We start from the raw sequence: 17,608 nt of genomic DNA, 5'->3' as shown, positions 1-17,608 counted from the left end.
ACAGGTGATGGTCCACCAGGCTGGAGGCCAGATCTGGCCCTGCCATGGCTCAGGCATCAGCGGGGCAGTGGTGGCTGCAGAGGAGGTCAGAAGTGTGAGAATGTGCTGAGGTGAGGTCTGGAAGCAGTGAATTGAGGATGGTGGGGAGGATCAGGAAGGAGGAAGGAGGAAGACTGGCCAATAGGGCAAAAATGGCTTCTAGACATTGGGTTCTGGGGAGGTTAGGAGGCTGTTGTGGCTGCATGGGTGTGGGGCCCTGTGCCCAGGATGTTACCTGGGTGACCTCACCAAGTTAGCTCCATTCTGTGACTCAGAGAGGGGTCCTGGCCGTGTGGTTCTGCCAGCATTTGTTCCTGCAGCTGTGCCGCCTCTGCGGGTGTCCAAGGCTCTGGGGATGTTGCATGTACAGGAAGCCTTCCTGTAGTTGAGTCCACACCCTGTGCCCCCACCCCATTCTCAGGTTGTGGTCAGGGACGGAGCCAGGAGGCCAAGATCTCAGAGGTGGCATCATCCTGAGGGATGGCTCGTCTAGGGTGTGCCCTGGGCAGCGTGGAGGGCAGGTGACAGGCCATCGTGGGGCAGAAAGCAAGATGGAGTCAGCCCTCTGAGCTCACCCAGCCCCAGCTCTCCTGGTAATGGGTCCCTGAGCCATCTTGGTTTGTGTTGGGGAACCTGGGTTCACATAGGTCAAGAAGCTTGTCTAGAGTCACCCTGCAAGTTGTCATGATTAGTTGTTCAATCTGGGTTGGACAGGGCCTCATAGGGCCACTCCAGTTAGAGGTTGGGGCTTCCCCATCCTAAGAACCCCTCTGGGAGGCTGACAGCTCAGGGAGCACCAGTTGGGAAAACCAGCACCCCAGGCTGACTGGTCTCACAGCTCCCTACGTAGGACCAGGCTAGAACCCTAGAGCCCTGATAAGGGTCACTCTTTGGCCTGGGGAGAAGCAACACTTCAAAGGGTGTCTGGAACCAGAATGCGGTTCCGTGTTACTGATGGGATGGGGAAGGAGTGAAGAATGATCCCAAGGGGGCTCTGATTCCCTGGGTGCTGGCAGGCTAGCGGGGGTCACGGAAGAACCTGCAGCGATGTGTGTGGTGGGAGAGACTGACAGAGGCTTCTGCGGGGTGGGGGTGTGGAGGAGCTGGCCCAATGCATTGGAGAACTGAGCAGGCTGCTGCTCCTGGCTGTGGGTGTGGGTGCCGAAAAGGTGGACACCAGAGGACGCTGTTGGCAATAAGCCGGATGACATGATGGGGACCTCAATGTTGTAGGAGGGAAAACGAGCCAGGTGGGGAGCGCAGTCATGATGGAGAGTGGTGAGGGAGGGATGGAGTCAGTGCTAGGTAGTTCAAAGAAGACCCCTCAGGACCTGCGATGGGATGGATCAAGGGTGGGATGGGGAAGGAGCCTGGGGAGATGGTCCAGGCATAAGGGGAGTGGGGGAAAGGCTCAGGTGAGAGGCAGGTGTGGGGTGTGGGGACTGACAGGCAGAAGAAACTTGGAACCATCTGAGTGGGACACTGTTGAGAACTGGAGACCCTGGGCTGGTTGGTAGCTGTCAACATGAGGCATCTACAGAGGGGGGATGGGAGGCCCTCGGCTTCCTACCTTAGGGCCCTGACAGCCGTCTCTACCTGATGGAGCAGAAGTCCTGCTGCCCCTTATCAGAAAAAGCAGTGTCATCCCGGACACAGCCACAGGGAGGCTCCCCCCCCACCACCAAAACGCATCGCTGGCTGGGCATTAAGAAGAAACATTAGCAACAACATAACATTATTCGTGGCTTCAAGACTGGGAGGTGGGGGTGGATAACCGAGGCATGGGCTCCGCGAGACAAGAAAATGCAGGGTCACTGCGTCTTCGGAGGAAGCCGCGCTCGGGCATTCAGATTTTGCCAGCGAAAGTCCCATCCTTAATCTGCTCGTTCCAGTGCTGGACCTGGGAAGCAGGAAGGCGGGGAGCGGGACGCCGGCTCAGCCTCGGCCAAGCCCTCCCTACGCCTGGCCCGGCCCCCCCTCTGTCTACTCACCCAGCTGGTGGGGCACAGCGAGTTGTACACGCGGAAATAGTACTCGCAGGGCTCGCTGTTCTTCCCGCGGCGGCTCATGGTCTTGACGCAGCGCTGGTACTCTGTGGAGGGCGGGGTCACGCGGCAAGCCACGCCCACCCCGGGACAGGACCCTCTCCTCCACTACTCGCCCTCTCTCAGTTCTTCCCTGCTTTGCCCCGCCTACCTCTCCCCTCTAGGCTTCCGGCCCCTACGCCCAGCTAGGCACCAACCGCTACCTCCCTCACACTGCCCCTCCTGGCCAGGCGGTGCTCCTACCTACCTCGCCCCGCTCCTTCAAGACTCGGCCCCACGCCTTCCAGATCAGTCCTCGCCCCCACCAACCTCGCCCCGCCCCTCCCGGCTCAGTCCCGCCTTCTCCCAGCCAGGCCCGCCCCTACCAACCTCGCCCCGCCCCTCCCGACTCACCCCACCCCCTACTTTTCTCGGCCATGCCCCACTGCTACCAATCTCGCCCCGCCCCTCCCGGCTCAGTCCCGCCTTCTCCCAGCCAGGCCCGCCCCTACCAACCTCGCCCCGCCCCTCCCGACTCACCCCACCCCCTACTTTTCTCGGCCATGCCCCACTGCTACCAATCTCGCCCCGCCCCTCCCGGCTCAGTCCCGCCTTCTCCCGACCAGGCCCCGCCCCTACCAACCCATGCCCGCCCTGCCTCCCACCCTAACGGTCTCCGCGGGGCTTCGGGTGGGGCTGCCCCTCCCTGCCTTCCCTCATCACAACCTGCTCCCCCTAACCTGGCCGACCAGGTCTCACCCAGGAAGTTCTGGTAGCAGTTACGGGTCTGGTTCTGGTTGGGGAAGCGCGGGTCGAAGGGCGGCGTCCACCATTTCTTTCTGGGGGGCTTCTGGGTATCCAACATTCACGACGGAGGCAACTCCTGCGGGACGGGACAGGGACTCCGTGGGGCCGAGGGGGCGTCCCCGCTCCGACCCGTACCCCGATCCTGACCCCCGCCCCTCCACCCCACCCGTGGTGCCCTCACCAGCCTGGCCACCGGATCGACTGTTTGGGGGTGCCCGGGTGCCTCTGGCTTCTGAGTCCGCGGGGTGCAGTCCCACTCGGCTCAAGTGAAACGCACCCCGCGGCCGGATTGGCTAGGACCCCCGAGCCCCAGCCAATGGGAGTCGTCGTGCCCCGCAGGCCCTGTAAGGGCGCCCCCGCCCCACCCCTCGCTTCCCCAACGCCCCCTGGGGGACCCACGTGCACACAGGCACCGAGGTGCGACTCGCTGAGTCTCAGACTCAAGCTTTAATCTCTGCGAAGTTGGGCGGTTCCATGGGCTCGCCCCCGCCCCCCAATATATAAATGCATAGCGATAGTTCTGGTCTCTGTATGACAGGGCGAACCCCACCAATCGGCCTTTCAACATTCCGCTTCTTGTAGTCGGGGCGCACAGCACCCTGGGGGCCTGTGGGGTTAGAGGAATGAGCTGCGGTGGGGTCTGGGCTCCTGGGACATCCCCTCCTCGCACCCAGGTCTAAGGCAGGTCTCGGGGGGTACCTGGCCCAGCTGGGCTCCTCTGGACAGTTTCCAACTGAGGCTGAGCCCAGCATCCGGCTACTGAAAGTGCTGGGAAGGCTGCAGGCTGCAGGGAAAAAGCAAGCCAGAGACAGCTTTGGGGGACAGGGCAGTGAGAAGGGGTACCCAGGGCTCTGAGAGCTGCAGGTGCCTGGCTCAGGGGAGTCTGCGTCCCCGAGGGCGGGGCTTGCTGTGTGGTTCATCGTATCTGCCTGGGGCAGAGCCTGGCGGTAGTAAATGCACATTAAATAGAGGAGGAGGAATGACTGAGTCCTGGCTCTAGGGACAGGCAAGTAACTGGAATCTGGGCAGGTGGTTTCCCTTCTTGAACCCTGCTAAGCTTCTCTCCCTCCTGCCTGGTTAATATTAGGCCTGACTCAGAACTGTTCACACTGACAGCCAAATATACCAATGGAGAAGCCTGGCCAGGTGCAGTGGCGCATGCCCGTAATCCCAGCATTTTGGGAGGCGGAGGTAGGAGGACTGCTTGAGCCCAGGAGTTTGAGACCAGCCTGAGCAACATGGTGAAACCCTGTCTCTACTAAAAATACAAAAATCAGCTGGGCGTAGTAGTGGGCACCTGTAATCCCAGCTACTTGGGGCTGAGACAGGAGAATCACTTGAACCTGGGAGGCGGAGGTTGCAGTGAGCCTAGTCCAGCCTGGGCGGTGAGAGCAAGACTCCATCTCAAAAACAGACAAAGAGGCTGACAGGAGAATGCCCTGAATTCAGGAGGGGGAGGCTGCAGTGAGCAGAGATGGCATCACTACACTCCAGCCTGGGTGACAGAGCGAGACTCCACCTCAAAAAAAGAAAGAATAAAGAAGTCTGCAACCCGTTAGCAGTCACTCCCATTCCCCCACACCAGGCCCCTGGCCTCCAGCGATTCACCCTCTGCCTGCTCTGGACATTTCACAGAAATGGGGTCTTTGTGGTCTCTTGTGTCTGGCCCCTTTCACCGGGCATGTTTCTGAGGCGCTGCAGCCCGGAGATTGCCCTCTCCTCAGACTGACCCATCAGAACTTCACCCCACACCCCCGCATCCCTTCCACACTGGTAAATCCAGAGGTCCGGCCCCAGGCCCCGCTCCTCCACCTGACCCCAGCATTTGACACGGACGTTCCTTGCCTCCCTTGTCACCATCTCCACGTGGTGCTGGGGATGCCCCGCCTCTGGCTGCTCTGCCTTCCCTGACTCTGGCTCCGCTTTGCCCAAACACCTGGGCCTTGTCTCCCTCCCCACTCACTCATCGGTGAACTCCAAGCTCACAGCCTGAGCTAGCCTGTCCAGGCACCAGTGACCCCACATTGCTTCCCGAGCTCCAGACTCGTGTCCAACTGCTTACCCTGCGTCTCCCCTGACACCTCAGAATCAAGATGTCCTTGGGAGATGTCCTGAGCGTCTCCTGGGACCCACGCTCCGCACTGCTGCCTCCTCCTCTTCCTCCGGGTATCTGGGACCCACCTCCTCCCAGCCATCTTCAAGTCAGCCTTTCTCACATCACAAATCCCAATCCTCCAAGCAATCTGTTGGTTCACTCTTCAGGCGTCTCCAGAGGCCCCTGTTTCTCCCCACCTCCGTCACCCCCACCTTGTGCAAGCCACCATCGTCTCCTACCTGGGTTACTGCAGCAGCCCTGCTAACCCCTGTTCTCCAGGTGCCCACTCTTGCCCCTCTACATCCTCCAGCCCCAGACAGAGGCAGCCTCTTCACACAGGAATCAGTCCCCATCATTCTTTTGCCCCAAACTCTCCAGCTCCCTCAGACTCAAAGCCGAAGTCCCAGGGCCAGGCATCGTGGCTCACGCTTGTAATCCAAGCACTTTGGGAGGCCGAGGCGGGCAAATCATTTGAGGTCAGGAGTTCAAGACTAGCCTGGCCAACATGGTGAAACTCAGTCTCTACCAAAAATACAAATATTAGCCGGGCATGGTGGCTCATGCCTATAAACCCAGGTACTCAGGAGGCTGAAGCAGGAGAATCACTTGAACCCAGGAGACAGAGGTTGCAGTGAGCCAAGGTCATATCACTGCACTCTGGCCTGGATGACAGAGTGAGACCCTGTCAAAAATTTTAAAAAAAGTGAAAGGAGGGAGAGATCACCTCCGTCTCGTAAATAGCAGAGCTCACAGTAAATGCCAGATGCTAACCCCCGCTACCTGGGTGGAAGATTGAAGACACCCGATTCCTCCTGTGTCTCTGCCTTGGTGGTCGTGTTCCTTACAGTCTCAAGTTCTAAGAGCACGGGCAAAAGAATTTCTGAAGACGACCCCACAGTGGCCAGGGGGCACTGGGCTGGCATCGTCAGGGACTCCTGCGACGCTCTCCTGGGCTGCCGGGACGTCCTGGCTGTGGCCTCCATCTTTGAGATGGGGGTCTCCGAAAGGGGTGATGGCGGTAAGTCCTCCCACCGTGAGGCAGGCAGGGGGATGGGCGCCTGGGAGATTCCTTCCCTCTTCAGACTGGCAGAGGTGGGCCTGGAGCGAAGGGGCAGCTTGGGCAGCCCCTCGAGGTCCCAGGGTGGCTCCTTCACCTCGGCCCATTGCTGCTTCCTCCCCTTCGCCGGGGCATGTGACTCTGGCCGCTCTCTGACCACCACCGGCTTCCCTTCCAGCGAGGACAGCTGGTTGGGGTGGAAGGGCATTGAAGCCATCGTCGGCGTGGCAGATGCCTGCGAGAGCCAGGAGGGGAGTGAGACCAAAGTGGGTCTGGAGTGCTGCTCTTTGGAGGTGAGCCCTTCCACAGAGAAGGGCCTGCTGTGCTCCCGGGAGGGGCCCCCGACGGCCAGCTCCTTCGTCTGTGCCCATCCCTTCTGCTGCTCCATCTCCTTGGATCTCACACCAGGCTGGTCCAGGGATCTCTCCTCCTTCACCCAGTGGACCCGGTCCTCCGACTTCCTCCGGCCCCTGAAGGCCTCCAGGGTCGCCTCCCGGGTTTTGCTCACCAGGATGTCCTTGGACTCCTTCTTGGTCGTGGTGAAGGGCGACTCCAGGGACGGGGCCTGAGTCATCTCCACCATGCCCGTCTCCCGGGTGCCCACCACCACCGGCTCGGGTTCCTGCCCGGACTTGCTGCTCTCCAGCATGGCCCTTCCAGGAATTCCTGTTGGCAACATGTCAAAATCGCCAGGGACCTTCCCCTGTGAGGCAGGCAAGCCCAGTGCCATCCGGTATTGGGTAGGTGAGGTTGGCAGAGCCTTCTGGAATGAGGCAGGGAGGACCAGAGATCTCCTCTTTGGAGCAGGGGGGGACACGGCCTTCTGGGGAATGGTAGGTACTGCGGGGGCCTTCTGAGATGGGGGTGGGGTCTTCTGGGATGGAGCAGGTACTGCGGGGGCCTTCTGAGATGGGGGTGGGGTCTTCTGGGATGGAGCAGGTACTGTGGGGGCCTTCTGAGATGGGGGTGGGGTCTTCCGGGATGGAGCAGGAACTGTTGGGGCCTTCTGAGATGGGGGTGGGGCCTTCCCGGGTGGAGCAGGTACTGCGGGGGCCTTCTGAGATGGGGGTGGGGTCTTCCGGGATGGAGCAGGAACTGTTGGGGCCTTCTGAGATGGGGGTGGGGCCTTCCCGGGTGGAGCAGGTATGGCTGGGGCCTTCTGGGGAGGAGCTGATATGGGTGGGGCCTTCCATGATGAAGCAGGTGCAGCTGGGAGCTTCTGGGACTGGTCAACGAGGAATGGTGCCTTGCAAGATGTGACAGGGACAGATGGGGCCTTCTGGAAGGATGGTGGCCCCGGCCCCTGCTGGGAGCCCATAGGCCCCGCCTTGTCCCTGCCCCTGGGGATGGAAGAGTAGAGTGTGGAGAGGCAGGCAGCTGAGGGAGCCAGGCCGAAGGAGGCAGACGACAAAGTGCTGCTCTCAGAGTCCATGAGGTCTCCCATGTCCTCACGCCACAAGCAGGGGGCCCAGGGGTTGCAGGAGCCCAGAAAGAAGCAATCAGGGCTGTCGGCTGAGATGCAGTGGGAAGGGGCCTTCACCATGTGTCCCTGGCCTGTGGCCTCATTACACTCAGATGTGCAGGCCTGTAGGTGAGTGGAGAGAGTGCATGGTCAGGGCCTGGGGAGACCCCAGACGCAGGAGGACAGAACCCGTCCCTCCTCCCTCAGACTATGGAGTCCAGGCCCCCAGCCCCACCTCCCTCAGACCCCGGAGTCCAGACCCCCAGCCCCACCTCCCTCAGACCCAGGAGTCCAGACCCCCAGCCCCTCCTCCCTCAGACCCAGGAGTCCAGGCCCCAGCCCCTCCTCCCTCAGACCCAGGAGTCCAGGCCCCCAGACCCTCCTCCCTCAGACCCAGGAGTCCAGACCCCCAGCCCCTCCTCCCTCAGACCCAGGAGTCCAGGCCCCAGCCCCTCCTCCCTCAGACCCAAGAGTCCAGGCCCCCAGCCCCACCTCCCTCAGACCCAGGAGTCCAGACCCCCAGCCCCTCCTCCCTCAGACCCAGGAGTCCAGGCCCCAGCCCCTCCTCCCTCAGACCCAGGAGTCCAGGCCCCCAGACCCTCCTCCCTCAGACCCTAGAGTCCAGACCCCCAGCCCCACCTCCCTCAGACCCAGGAGTCCAGACCCCCAGCCCCTCCTCCCTCAGACCCAGGAGTCCAGGCCCCAGCCCCTCCTCCCTCAGACCCAGGAGTCCAGGCCCCCAGCCCCTCCTCCCTCAGACCCAGGAGTCCAGACCCCCAGCCCCTCCTCCCTCAGACCCAGGAGTCCAGGCCCCAGCCCCTCCTCCCTCAGACCCAGGAGTCCAGGCCCCCAGCCCCTCCTCCCTCAGACCCAGGAGTCCAGACCCCCAGCCCCTCCTCCCTCAGACCCAGGAGTCCAGGCCCCCAGCCCCACCTCCCTCAGACCCAGGAGTCCAGACCCCCAGCCCCTCCTCCCTCAGACCCAGGAGTCCAGGCCCCCAGCCCCTCCTCCCTCAGACCCAGGAGTCCAGACCCCCAGCCCCTCCTCCCTCAGACCCAGGAGTCCAGACCCCCAGCCCCTTCTCCCTCAAACCCAGGGGTCCAGGCCCCCAGTCCCTCCTCCCTCAAACCCAGGGGTCCAGGCCCAGCCCCTGCTCCCTCAGATCTGGGGCCTGGGCCCCGCCCCGGGTATAAGGCTGGCCTTTGGAGCGGACTGTGTCTGGTTGGCGGTGCTGGAAAAGAGGCTGAAGATGGTCCAGATGGTGATGCTGGTCGTCTCTGCGTGGGGGAGCAGTCTGAGCCCTTTGGGGCAGGGACAAGACCGCACACTGTGGCAGGGGGAGGGTGGCTTGATCTTACCGGAAGAGCGGGTTTGGGCGTGAGATCTCTCAGGACGGGGGTCTGGGTGGGACCTGCAGGAGCGATACCGCGGACGTAGGTGGCGTCTGGACGGGGTCTCCCTCCTTCTCCCACCCACTGCAACAAGACCCACGCCCACTTCTTTTCTGCAGGTTTCTTCCTGGCATGCTCCAGCTGCGACCAGATGAGGGGCACGGAGTCGCCCACGGCCTGAGACTTGAATCTGCGCTTGAGCGGCTGGTGCGGGTGAGGACGGACGTTACACAGGGCAGCCCTCAGCCCGCACCCTCCGCCCGCCCCGCCAGCTCACCTTGGCCTTCCTCTGCCTCTGAGCAGCCACCGTCTTGTAAGGAAAGGTGTGCTCAGCAACCCTGGCTGGAAAGAGAGGAGACATTCTGGGTCAGAGACCCCAGGGGAGGTCGCGCGGACCTGCCCCAGGAGCTCGTGGAGGGCCCTGCGGGGGTGGGGGCGGGAAGAACCAAATGGTGCAGCTCTGTCCCCGCCTGGGGGGAACCCCACACCCCGAGGTCCTGAAGAACAGCAGGGCCTGCTCACCTGCTTGTCTGCTGACTGACTGGTCCTGCAGAGACGGGAGTCAGGAGGGGCCGGGTCTCCACATCTCCATAACCTACCCAGTCAGAAGCCCCCCTGCTCCGAGGACCCAGCATTGCAGCCCCTCCTCCCTCAGACCCAGGGTGCCAGACCCCAGCCCCTCCTCCCTCAGACCTAGTAGTCCAGACCCCAGCCCCTCCTCCCTCAGACCCAGGGTGCCAGACCCCAGCCCCTCCTCCCTCAGACCCAGGAGTCCAGGCCCCCAGACCCTCCTCCCTCAGACCCAGGAGTCCAGGCCCCCAGACCCTCCTCCCTCAGACCTAGGGTGCCAGACCGCAGACCCTCTTCCCTCAGACCCGGGAGTCCAGGCCCCAGCCCCTCCTCCCTCAGACCCAGGGTGCCAGAACCCAGACCCTCCTCCCTCAGATCCGGGAGTCCAGACTCCCCAGCCCCCCGTCTTGCACCCAGGAGTCCAGGCCCCCAGCCCCACCTCCCTCAGACCTAGGAGTCCAGACCCCAGCCTTCCTCCCTCAGACCCAGGGTGCCAGACCCCAGCCCCTCCTCCCTCAAATCAGGGGTCCAGGTCCTTAGCCTAGACTTTGGGCTCTTGCTCCCAGTCCCCTCTAGATCTGGCCGGTGGGTTTCTGGGCTGCCATGCCTGGTCGGTGAAGCTGGGGTCCCACCTGCAGGTGCCAGGTGGAGGCGGGTGCTTCGGCCAGGGGCATATCCAGGCGGGCTGCGCGCGCGGTCCTGGGGGCCCAGGTGAAAGCCGGCTCCCGAAGCAGGCGGATGAGGCAGATCCAGCAGTTGAACAGGAAGCCCGCCTCGTTGTCGGGGGCATCCAGTGCCAGGTAGTGGTGGTGGCCTGAGACCAGGCGTAGCTTCAGGCAGCAGGAGGAAAGGTCATGGACGCAGAGGTGGGCGAGGTCCAGGGGGATCATCCTGGGAGAGTGGGAGGGGAGTGTCTAGAGCAGGAGGGGTGGACGGGGTGGCCAAGGGGCTGGGGGAGGTGGCACCTGGTCAGCACAAGGCCTGAGCAGTCCCTTCCCTCAGCAGGCTGGCCGATCAGCAGGATGTCGGGCACCAGCAGGCCTGGCAGGGAGGCGGCCGCGCCCATGGTCAGCCGGTTGGTTCTGTGACTCACAAACACCGGGCCCCCTCGACTCGTTACCTGGGCAGCCAGGGAGAGGGGCTGGGACCACTCCTTCCTCCAGCACCCCCAGCCTGAGCCTCCCTCCTGACTGCCCCCCACATAGGGACTGCCAATTCCCAGTGCCTTGCAAAATTCCCCGCCCAGGCGGCCTCTCCCCTTCTCAGCCCCAGGGCACTGGGAGCTGGGGACCTGAACAAAGTTACTCTCGAACATGGGCATCGGACGCAGGGGCAGGTACTCGCCCTTCTGGAGGGTCTTCTGCAGCTCCCCCAGAATGGGGACCCACTTTGGGGTGCCCTGGAGCGGCTCAGGGCACCTCCTGTTTCGAAGCCGGATCATGGTGGCTGTGGTGGATAGGTACTGCTTTTGGGATCCGGGATCCAGGCGTGCAGGTCTCCCAGCCCGGGCCACCAGCCTTGGCCCCTGGGGTTACACAGGTACCTGGAGCTCCGAGTTACAGAGCCAGGAGATGCCCCGGGCTGGGAGACTCGGGCCTCGGCCACGGACAGCAGGGGCCTAGGGGAGGAGCCTCCCGTGGAAGGGCTTTGTGACCTCATGGACACATGGGGTTCTGTTCCGGGGACTCTCTTCTCCTCCAGGGACACAGCCTTCAGTCTTGAGGGCTGAGACTCCGGGCCCAGGGCTGGGCACTCCCACCCCAGACCCAAACTAGTGACAACACAGGGCCGCTGGGAGTCTGCCTGCTTACTGTAAAGGGATGGTTATCTAAAGGGTTTGCTCATAGTCCCTACTCTGCCATTGGCCCTTCTCTAGGCCCTGGGTAAGACCCAAATCCTTACTGAACCTGTTTTTCCAAATCTCACGTGTGTGCCTGTGGCAAGGGGTCCTCAACACCGAGTTGCAAAGAGAGCTGTGGGAATGAGCCCGACGCGGTGCAGAATCCCAGGTCCACCTCTCCCTAGCTGTGTGACTGAGCAACAGAGTCCCCACCCCTTGCCTGAACCCCAGTTTCCCTCGCCTGTGAAACACGGCATAGTCGAGGCTCCAGGAGAATTGTGTCAGTAAAGAGCCCACACTGAGTGCCCAGCCCTGAGAGGCTCAATCATCAACTTTGTCCCCTCCTGAGGGCTTATTTTTGGAGGGGAGGAGGCTGATATTCTGTTATTCTAAAAATAGTGTTTATTATTTTTAAAATGCGTCATGCAAAATACACAGTCATGGCAGAAATTCTGAAAAATACAGGCAATCATAAACATTAAACGTCACCCACGATCCCACCTCTGTCCTTTGACCCAGAGACAGTCATTGTCAACATTTTGGCGTATTTCCCCTTAGGATTTTTTGTTTTTGTTTTTGAGATGGAGTCTCGCTCTGTCGCCCAGGCTGAGTGCAGTGGTGCAATCTCGGCTCACCACAACCTCTGCCTCCCAGAATCAAGCGGTTCTCCTGCCTCAGTCTCCTGAGTAGCTGGGATTACAGGTGCACACCACTACACCCATCTAATTTTATTTGCATTTTTAGTAGAGACACGTTAGTCAGGCTGGTCTTGAACTCCTGACCTTGTGATCCGCCCACCTGGGCTCCCCAAAGTGCCAGAATTACAGGCGTGAGCCACCGCACCCGGCCCCCTTTAGGATTTTTAAAAAAAATCCGTATGTAGAAAAACACAGAATTGGATGGCACCATGCAGTGGTTTGTAGCCTGCTGTTTCATGTCAGGACGTTGCTTTTTCTTTTTTGAGATGCGGTTTTGCCAAGTCTCCCAGGCTGGTCTCGAACTCTTGGACTTAAGCAATCCACCCACTTTGTCCTCCCAAAGGTGCTAGGACTACAGGTGTGAGCCACCGTGCCCAGCCAATGTCAGGACATCTTTCTATGTCCAAAGCAGGCCTCTCCCTGGCTTCCCTGAACGATAGCCCATGCTCCGGGCGACTGGCTGGAATTCCACCTGCAGATGCGCCGTGAGGCTTAGCCCTCACTGGTGGATGTCTAGATTGCTTCCAGTTTGCTATGGTGAACACCGCCACAATGAACCATCTTGAGCTTGCAGCTTTGTCCAACACGGGTACTGTTAATCACAGTGACCTTCTAGAACCTTCCATTACATATTTATAGAAGACCTATGGGTCGGGTGTGATGGCACACACCTGTAATCCCAGCACTTTAGGAGGCTGAGGCAGGAGGATCACCTGAGGTCAGGAGTTCAACCAGCCTGGCCAACGTGGTGAAATCCTGTCTCTACTAAAAATACAAAATAAAATAAATTAGCCTGGTATAGTGGCGGATGCCTGTGATCTCAGCTACTCGGGAGGCTGAGACGGGAGAATTGCTTGAACTCGGGAGGAGGAGTTTGCACTGAGCTGAAACTGCCCCACTGCATTCCAGCCTGGCCAACGGAGGCCGGGCATGGTGGCTCACCTCTGTAATCCTAACAAAAAGACCTCTGCAGTTCGGGGGCCTGGGTGAGGTTCAGACCCTACCTCCACAGAGCCATCCGGGTGACCGACCGTCTCCCCTTCCCTGCCCCGCCCACCCCCCTCCACCTGCCCTGCCCACCCCCCTCCACCTGCCCCGCCCGAGGGACCCCAGCATCCAGCCTCAGCTCCCACACAAATCATCCTCAAGTGGATATGTATGCCAAATTTAATTCCCTGTTCTCTGTCTCACAAAGGTTTCTCACATTTTTGTACAAAAACCCAGGCTTCCCTTCCCCTCCCCCTACCCCAACATGAAAAGTAATTGTCTAAATAAATAATATATATTCCTGCCCAGGCCTACAGGGGGAGGAGCCAGGGCAGAAGTCTGTGGACAGACTTCTTGGAGACCCAAGAATCCGGAACCCCAGTTCCCTCCTCCTTGGGGACCCAGGAGTCCACCTGCCTCCCACCCACCCCCGAAATAAATAAGTATAAATAAGGCACAGATGCCCCCAGGTCTCACGGAAGGACTGTCTCTAACTAGGGGGAGATAATGGCGGAGGATTACCTGGCTGTTAGGCCCCCAGTACTGAAATAAATAAATAAATAAGATCTGGCTTTAGAAGGACGGTGGTGGCTCTGGGCCCCGGGTCACAGCCGGGTCTTCAGCAGCAGCAGCCCCCGCACAGCCCAGTCAAGTGTCAGGTGCAGCCCCCCCAAGATGGCATGGGCAGCCCTGATGCCCCCCCAGGCTGAGGAAGGGGGTGCCAGTGGGGGGGCAGGTGGGTCTGGGGGCGGCTGCGGCAGGGCCAGGCGGGACATCTGTGGGGAGAAGAGAGAAGGTGAGTGACAGGGAGAGGGTGCAGTGGGGGTGCAGGGCAGGGGCTATGTGGAGCTTCCACTGAATCAGGGTGGGGGAAGTCCAGGCTGCACGTTCCCAGGGGGCCTGTGGTGCGTGGGTTGAAGTGGTTAGGCTGAGAGCTCTTCAGGGTGTGCGGTTCAGAAAACTGAGGCTGGGGTCCGGATGGGCTTCGAGAGCTAAGTGTGGGGGTTGGGGTGAGTCCGCAGAGTCAGGGCGGGCGTCTTGGTTCTGGGTGAGGGACAGGGCCAGGGCTGTTTGCGTTGCCAGGGCTGGAATCTTAGAGCTGGATTTTTATCGTTGCTGTTATTTTTTTAAAAATTTAAGAGACAGGGTCTTGCTATGTTGCCCCGGCTGTCTCAAACTCATGGCCTCAAGAGCTCCTTCTGCCTTGGCCTCCCACACCTTGGGATTAGGGAGTGAGCCACTGAGCCCGGCCAGAACTGGGGTTTTAGAGACAGTGTCTGGGGTTTGGGGGCTCAAGTCTAGGGTCGGGGGGGCTCTGGGTTCAAGTTCAGGAAGTCATAGGGGAGGGCTGGAGTCTCAGAGCTAGAAGATGGAATTTGAGATCCAAGGTGTTTGGAGTTGGGAACCAGGGTTTGAAGTCCTCTGGTCTCAGGGCCTTGAGCCTGGCTTTGGAAGCGAGGGTCTTGGGGTCGTACAGGCGCGGGCTCAGGATCTGAGGTCTCAGGGTTTTGGATCTTGGGAGTGAGACACAGGGCCTCAGGGTTCGGGGTCTAGGTCCTTGAGGTCTTGGGTTGTAGAGCCAGGCTCCCAAGGCTGGCTTTGGGTCAGGGTCTTGTGTCTTAGGGTCTGGATCTGGGGTCCTTAAGGTGTCTGGATCGCAGGGCTGGAGCCTGGGTCTCAGGGTCTCAGGTCCATGATTTTCTTTTTTGTTGTTAGTTTTTTGGTTTCTTTTGAGATGGAGTTTCACTCTTGTTGCCCGGGCTGAAGTGCAATGGCGTGATCTCAGCACACTGCAACTTCCACCTCCCAGGTTCAAGCGATTCTCCTGCCTCAGCCTCTGGAGTAGCTGGGATTACAGGTGCCCACCACCATGCCCAGCTAATTTTGTATTTTTAGTAGAGATGGGGTTTCGCCATGTTGGTCTGGCTGGTCTTGAACTCTTGACCTCAGGCGAAGCACCCGCCTTGGTCTCCCAAAGGGCTGGGATTACAGGTGTGAGCCACAGTGCCTGGCCAGATCCACGGTTTTCAATGTCATGGGGCCAGGGTCTCCAAGTCTTGAGGTGAGGATTTGAATTCTCAAGTCTTTGGGCTTCAGGGTAGGGTATTGGGTCTTAGGGACTGGGATTTTGGGACTTTGAGGTCATGGACGATGGAGTCTCAGGGCCTTAGGGTGAGGATTTGGAGTGTCTGGGCAGGATTTGGGGGTCTAGGGCCTCAAGGTCTCAGGGGCACAGGATCTTGGGGATGTAGGGTCAGGATCTCAGAGCAGGGGTGCTGCATTTAGGTCTGGGGTCTCAGGCTTCAAGGACTCAGGCCACAGGTTCTTGGCACCAGGGTTTGGGGTCTGGGGTGTCGGGTCTTGGAACCAGGACATACCAGGAGCTGCAGCCGGCGCAGCAGCCGGTCCAGCCGGGCCTGCAGGGTGCCCAGCTCGGGCTCCAGGGTCTTCAGGGAAGAGCCACCTGCCCGGCGCAGCCACTGCACATGCCGCAGGTAGGACAGCAGGTCTGTTCGAAGCCTTGTCAGCACGCCCGGGAGCTGGGGACAGATAACATTGGCCATGACTGCTGTGGCCCCATCCTTCTGCCCCCTTCATCGCCTGCCTCTCGCCTCGCCCACTCCCGCCCTTACCTGCAGAGCTCCCAGCGCCCCCGCGCTCATGGCCAGGGTGGGCAGGGAATCCAGGTTGTGGTCCCCTTCAGCTGGGAATTTGTCCCTCTGGTGGGGAAAAAAAGCTGTGAGGGGCCCCTGCCCAGCCTCCAGGCTCCCTCCACCCCCAACACCAGGCCCCACCCTCGTCCCCTCCCTGACTCTGCCACCTGAGAGCCCAGAACCCCTCCAGGTGGCCCGCCCGCAGACCGCTCTCAGTTCCTCTCTGCCTCTCACTCCAGTGCTGGCCCCAGCCCAGCCTCTCCTACCAGCTGTGCAGCCAGCTGCCGCGTGTCCGCCAGAAGGGAGCGGGTCAGGAGCACGGTGCTGTCCAGTTCGGCCCGAGGGTCTGGGGAAGCTCGAGGGGGGCCAGGTGGTGGCCCAGGGCCAACAGCTGTATCTGGCCAAAGGCTGAGCACGACCAGGACCAGGTGGCAAACACCTGGGGGCAGGATGAGGCAGAGCTCAGGTTGGACTCCTGGTCTGAGAGTGGAGGGGCTGGGCCTGGACTCCTGGTCTGAGAGTGGAGGGTCTGGGCCTGGACTCCCGGTCTGAGAGTGGAGGGGCTGGGGTCTGGACTCCTGGGTCTGAGGCAGGAGGGACTGGGGCCTGGACTCCTGGCCTTATGGAGGAGGGAGTGGAGGTGTTAAGTCCCGGGGTGGAACGCCCGCGGGCAGGTCTCAGGGCCGGGCGGGCTTCCCTCTCCCTCCCTGGCTTTGGCTGCCCCGCCCGTCGGAGCAGACGCGGCCCGGGGCGGGTAGACGGGCCGGGCGTCTCCCGTCCGCCCCCGGACGCCGGAATCTGGGCCCCGGGGCGGGGCATGGGGGGGAGGCACAGGCCAGAACCTGCCCCCTCCCCGGGCCGCGGGAGCCGGAGCTGGCTGGGAGCAGGGGAAGGAGCCGGAGGCCACGACGGAGCCCCGGAGACACGGAGCCCTCCCGCAGGAGACCCCTGGCCGCGCTCCCGGGAGCCCCGCCGGGTGGGCCGCGGAAGGCCAGGCCGCAGCGCACCTGGGCGGAGAGGGGCAGAGCCACGGCCCCGCCCGGCCACCGGCGGGAGCGGGAGACCTGGCGGCGCGGGGGGCGCGGGAGGCGCGGGGAGCGCGGGGGTCCGGGGCTCGCTCCCCGCGGCCCACCCCGGCCGCCCCGCCCACCCGGCCTCCCGGCAGCCAATCAGCGCCCCCCGGCCGCCCGCGCCGCGCACACCCCCAGCCCGCCCCCCGGCCCCGCCAGCCGTCGGTCTGTCCGCGCGTCGGTCGGCCTCCTCTGCCGGGCTCTCCCCGCTTTCCGCCCGCGCCCAGTCTCTTTCCTCCCCCGGCCGGGGTCGCTGCTCCCAGGCTTGCTCTGTTCTCCGCGGACCCTGCCTCAGTTTCTCCCCGTAGCCTCTCTGCCGGGACCCCGGGGAGTCCGCGTCTCCGGGTCGCCGCGGGCCCCCTGGGGCCTGGGCCGATGGGGATCACCCCCTCCTGGCACGGGTCCCTCCGTCCCTGCCCCTGCCCGGTCTCCGCGTCTCGCTCCCTCTCGGGGCCCTGTCTGGCCTTCCCTCCCGCGGCGCGTCTGATTGGCTGCCTGCATCCGCGCCTGTCTGTGTCTCTGCGCCCATCTCCTCTCGGCCTCCTGTCTCCCAGTCTGCTCTCCTCCCCTTCTCTGACTCCCCGCTGCCTCTCCCCGGGTCCCTCTCTCCGTGCGACTCGGCCGGGTCTGCCCCCACCTCCGCCGTCGGTCCCTCCCTCCCTGCCTCCCTGTCCCCTCCATCCACCCCATGAACCAACTTACAGTTCATGTCCCCACAGGGCCAGGGGTTCCCCAGGTCAGGGGCCAGGGAGCCGGGGGCCTTTAACCCTTCCCTGTCCGCTGCCGGGGGAGCCCCGGGGGTCAGCTGGGCCTCGGCCTGGGGAGGGGAGGCATGTGCCCGTGAGCAGCAGGGCCGCCGCAGTGAGGGAGTGTGGACGCCTGGGGGGTTATATAGGGGGCTGGGGCGGGCGGGC

At 62.1% G+C, this 17,608-nt stretch overlaps 3 protein-coding genes across 4 annotated transcripts; all 3 read right to left on the bottom strand.

Moving 5' to 3' along the window:
* Positions 1 to 1,055: 1,055 nt before the first annotated feature.
* LOC105726019 (cytochrome c oxidase subunit 6B2) lies at positions 1,056 to 5,792 on the bottom strand. Of its 2 annotated transcripts, none has more exons than XM_064380799.1 (4): positions 5,746 to 5,792; positions 2,823 to 2,946; positions 2,031 to 2,131; positions 1,056 to 1,939 (listed from the first exon to the last, which is right to left on the bottom strand). In XM_064380799.1, the coding sequence occupies exons 2-4, from the start codon at positions 2,926 to 2,928 to the stop codon at positions 1,886 to 1,888; spliced, it is 261 nt and encodes an 86-aa protein (XP_064236869.1). In that variant the 5' UTR covers positions 2,929 to 2,946; positions 5,746 to 5,792; the 3' UTR covers positions 1,056 to 1,885. The 2 variants fall into 2 exon arrangements, with proteins under 2 accessions (XP_064236869.1, XP_012320708.2); XM_012465285.2 differs by lacking the exon at positions 5,746 to 5,792 and adding an exon at positions 3,052 to 3,106.
* GARIN5B (golgi associated RAB2 interactor family member 5B) lies at positions 3,408 to 10,886 on the bottom strand. The gene is made up of 12 exons (XM_064380797.1): positions 10,737 to 10,886; positions 10,411 to 10,565; positions 10,078 to 10,336; positions 9,398 to 9,422; positions 9,153 to 9,217; positions 8,982 to 9,079; positions 8,843 to 8,895; positions 8,685 to 8,761; positions 6,966 to 7,607; positions 5,746 to 6,926; positions 3,570 to 3,654; positions 3,408 to 3,477 (listed from the first exon to the last, which is right to left on the bottom strand). The coding sequence occupies exons 1-11, from the start codon at positions 10,884 to 10,886 to the stop codon at positions 3,627 to 3,629; spliced, it is 2,733 nt and encodes a 910-aa protein (XP_064236867.1). The 3' UTR covers positions 3,408 to 3,477; positions 3,570 to 3,626.
* A 2,475-nt stretch (positions 10,887 to 13,361) lies between these two features.
* On the bottom strand, positions 13,362 to 17,403 carry IL11 (interleukin 11). Its single transcript, XM_012465286.2, has 5 exons — positions 17,397 to 17,403; positions 15,891 to 16,063; positions 15,604 to 15,690; positions 15,349 to 15,510; positions 13,362 to 13,746 (listed from the first exon to the last, which is right to left on the bottom strand). Exons 1-5 carry the CDS (start codon positions 17,401 to 17,403, stop codon positions 13,576 to 13,578), a joined length of 600 nt encoding a protein of 199 aa, XP_012320709.1. The 3' UTR covers positions 13,362 to 13,575.
* Positions 17,404 to 17,608: the final 205 nt, after the last annotated feature.

This window comes from Aotus nancymaae, unplaced genomic scaffold (assembly GCF_030222135.1).
Source record: "Aotus nancymaae isolate 86718 unplaced genomic scaffold, 86718_ANA_hifiasm-v0.15.2.pri h1tg000028l, whole genome shotgun sequence".
NCBI classification, from domain to species: domain Eukaryota; kingdom Metazoa; phylum Chordata; class Mammalia; order Primates; family Aotidae; genus Aotus; species Aotus nancymaae.
Note: the sequence above shows the minus strand (reverse complement) of the source record. Positions and strands in the feature narration are given on the sequence as shown.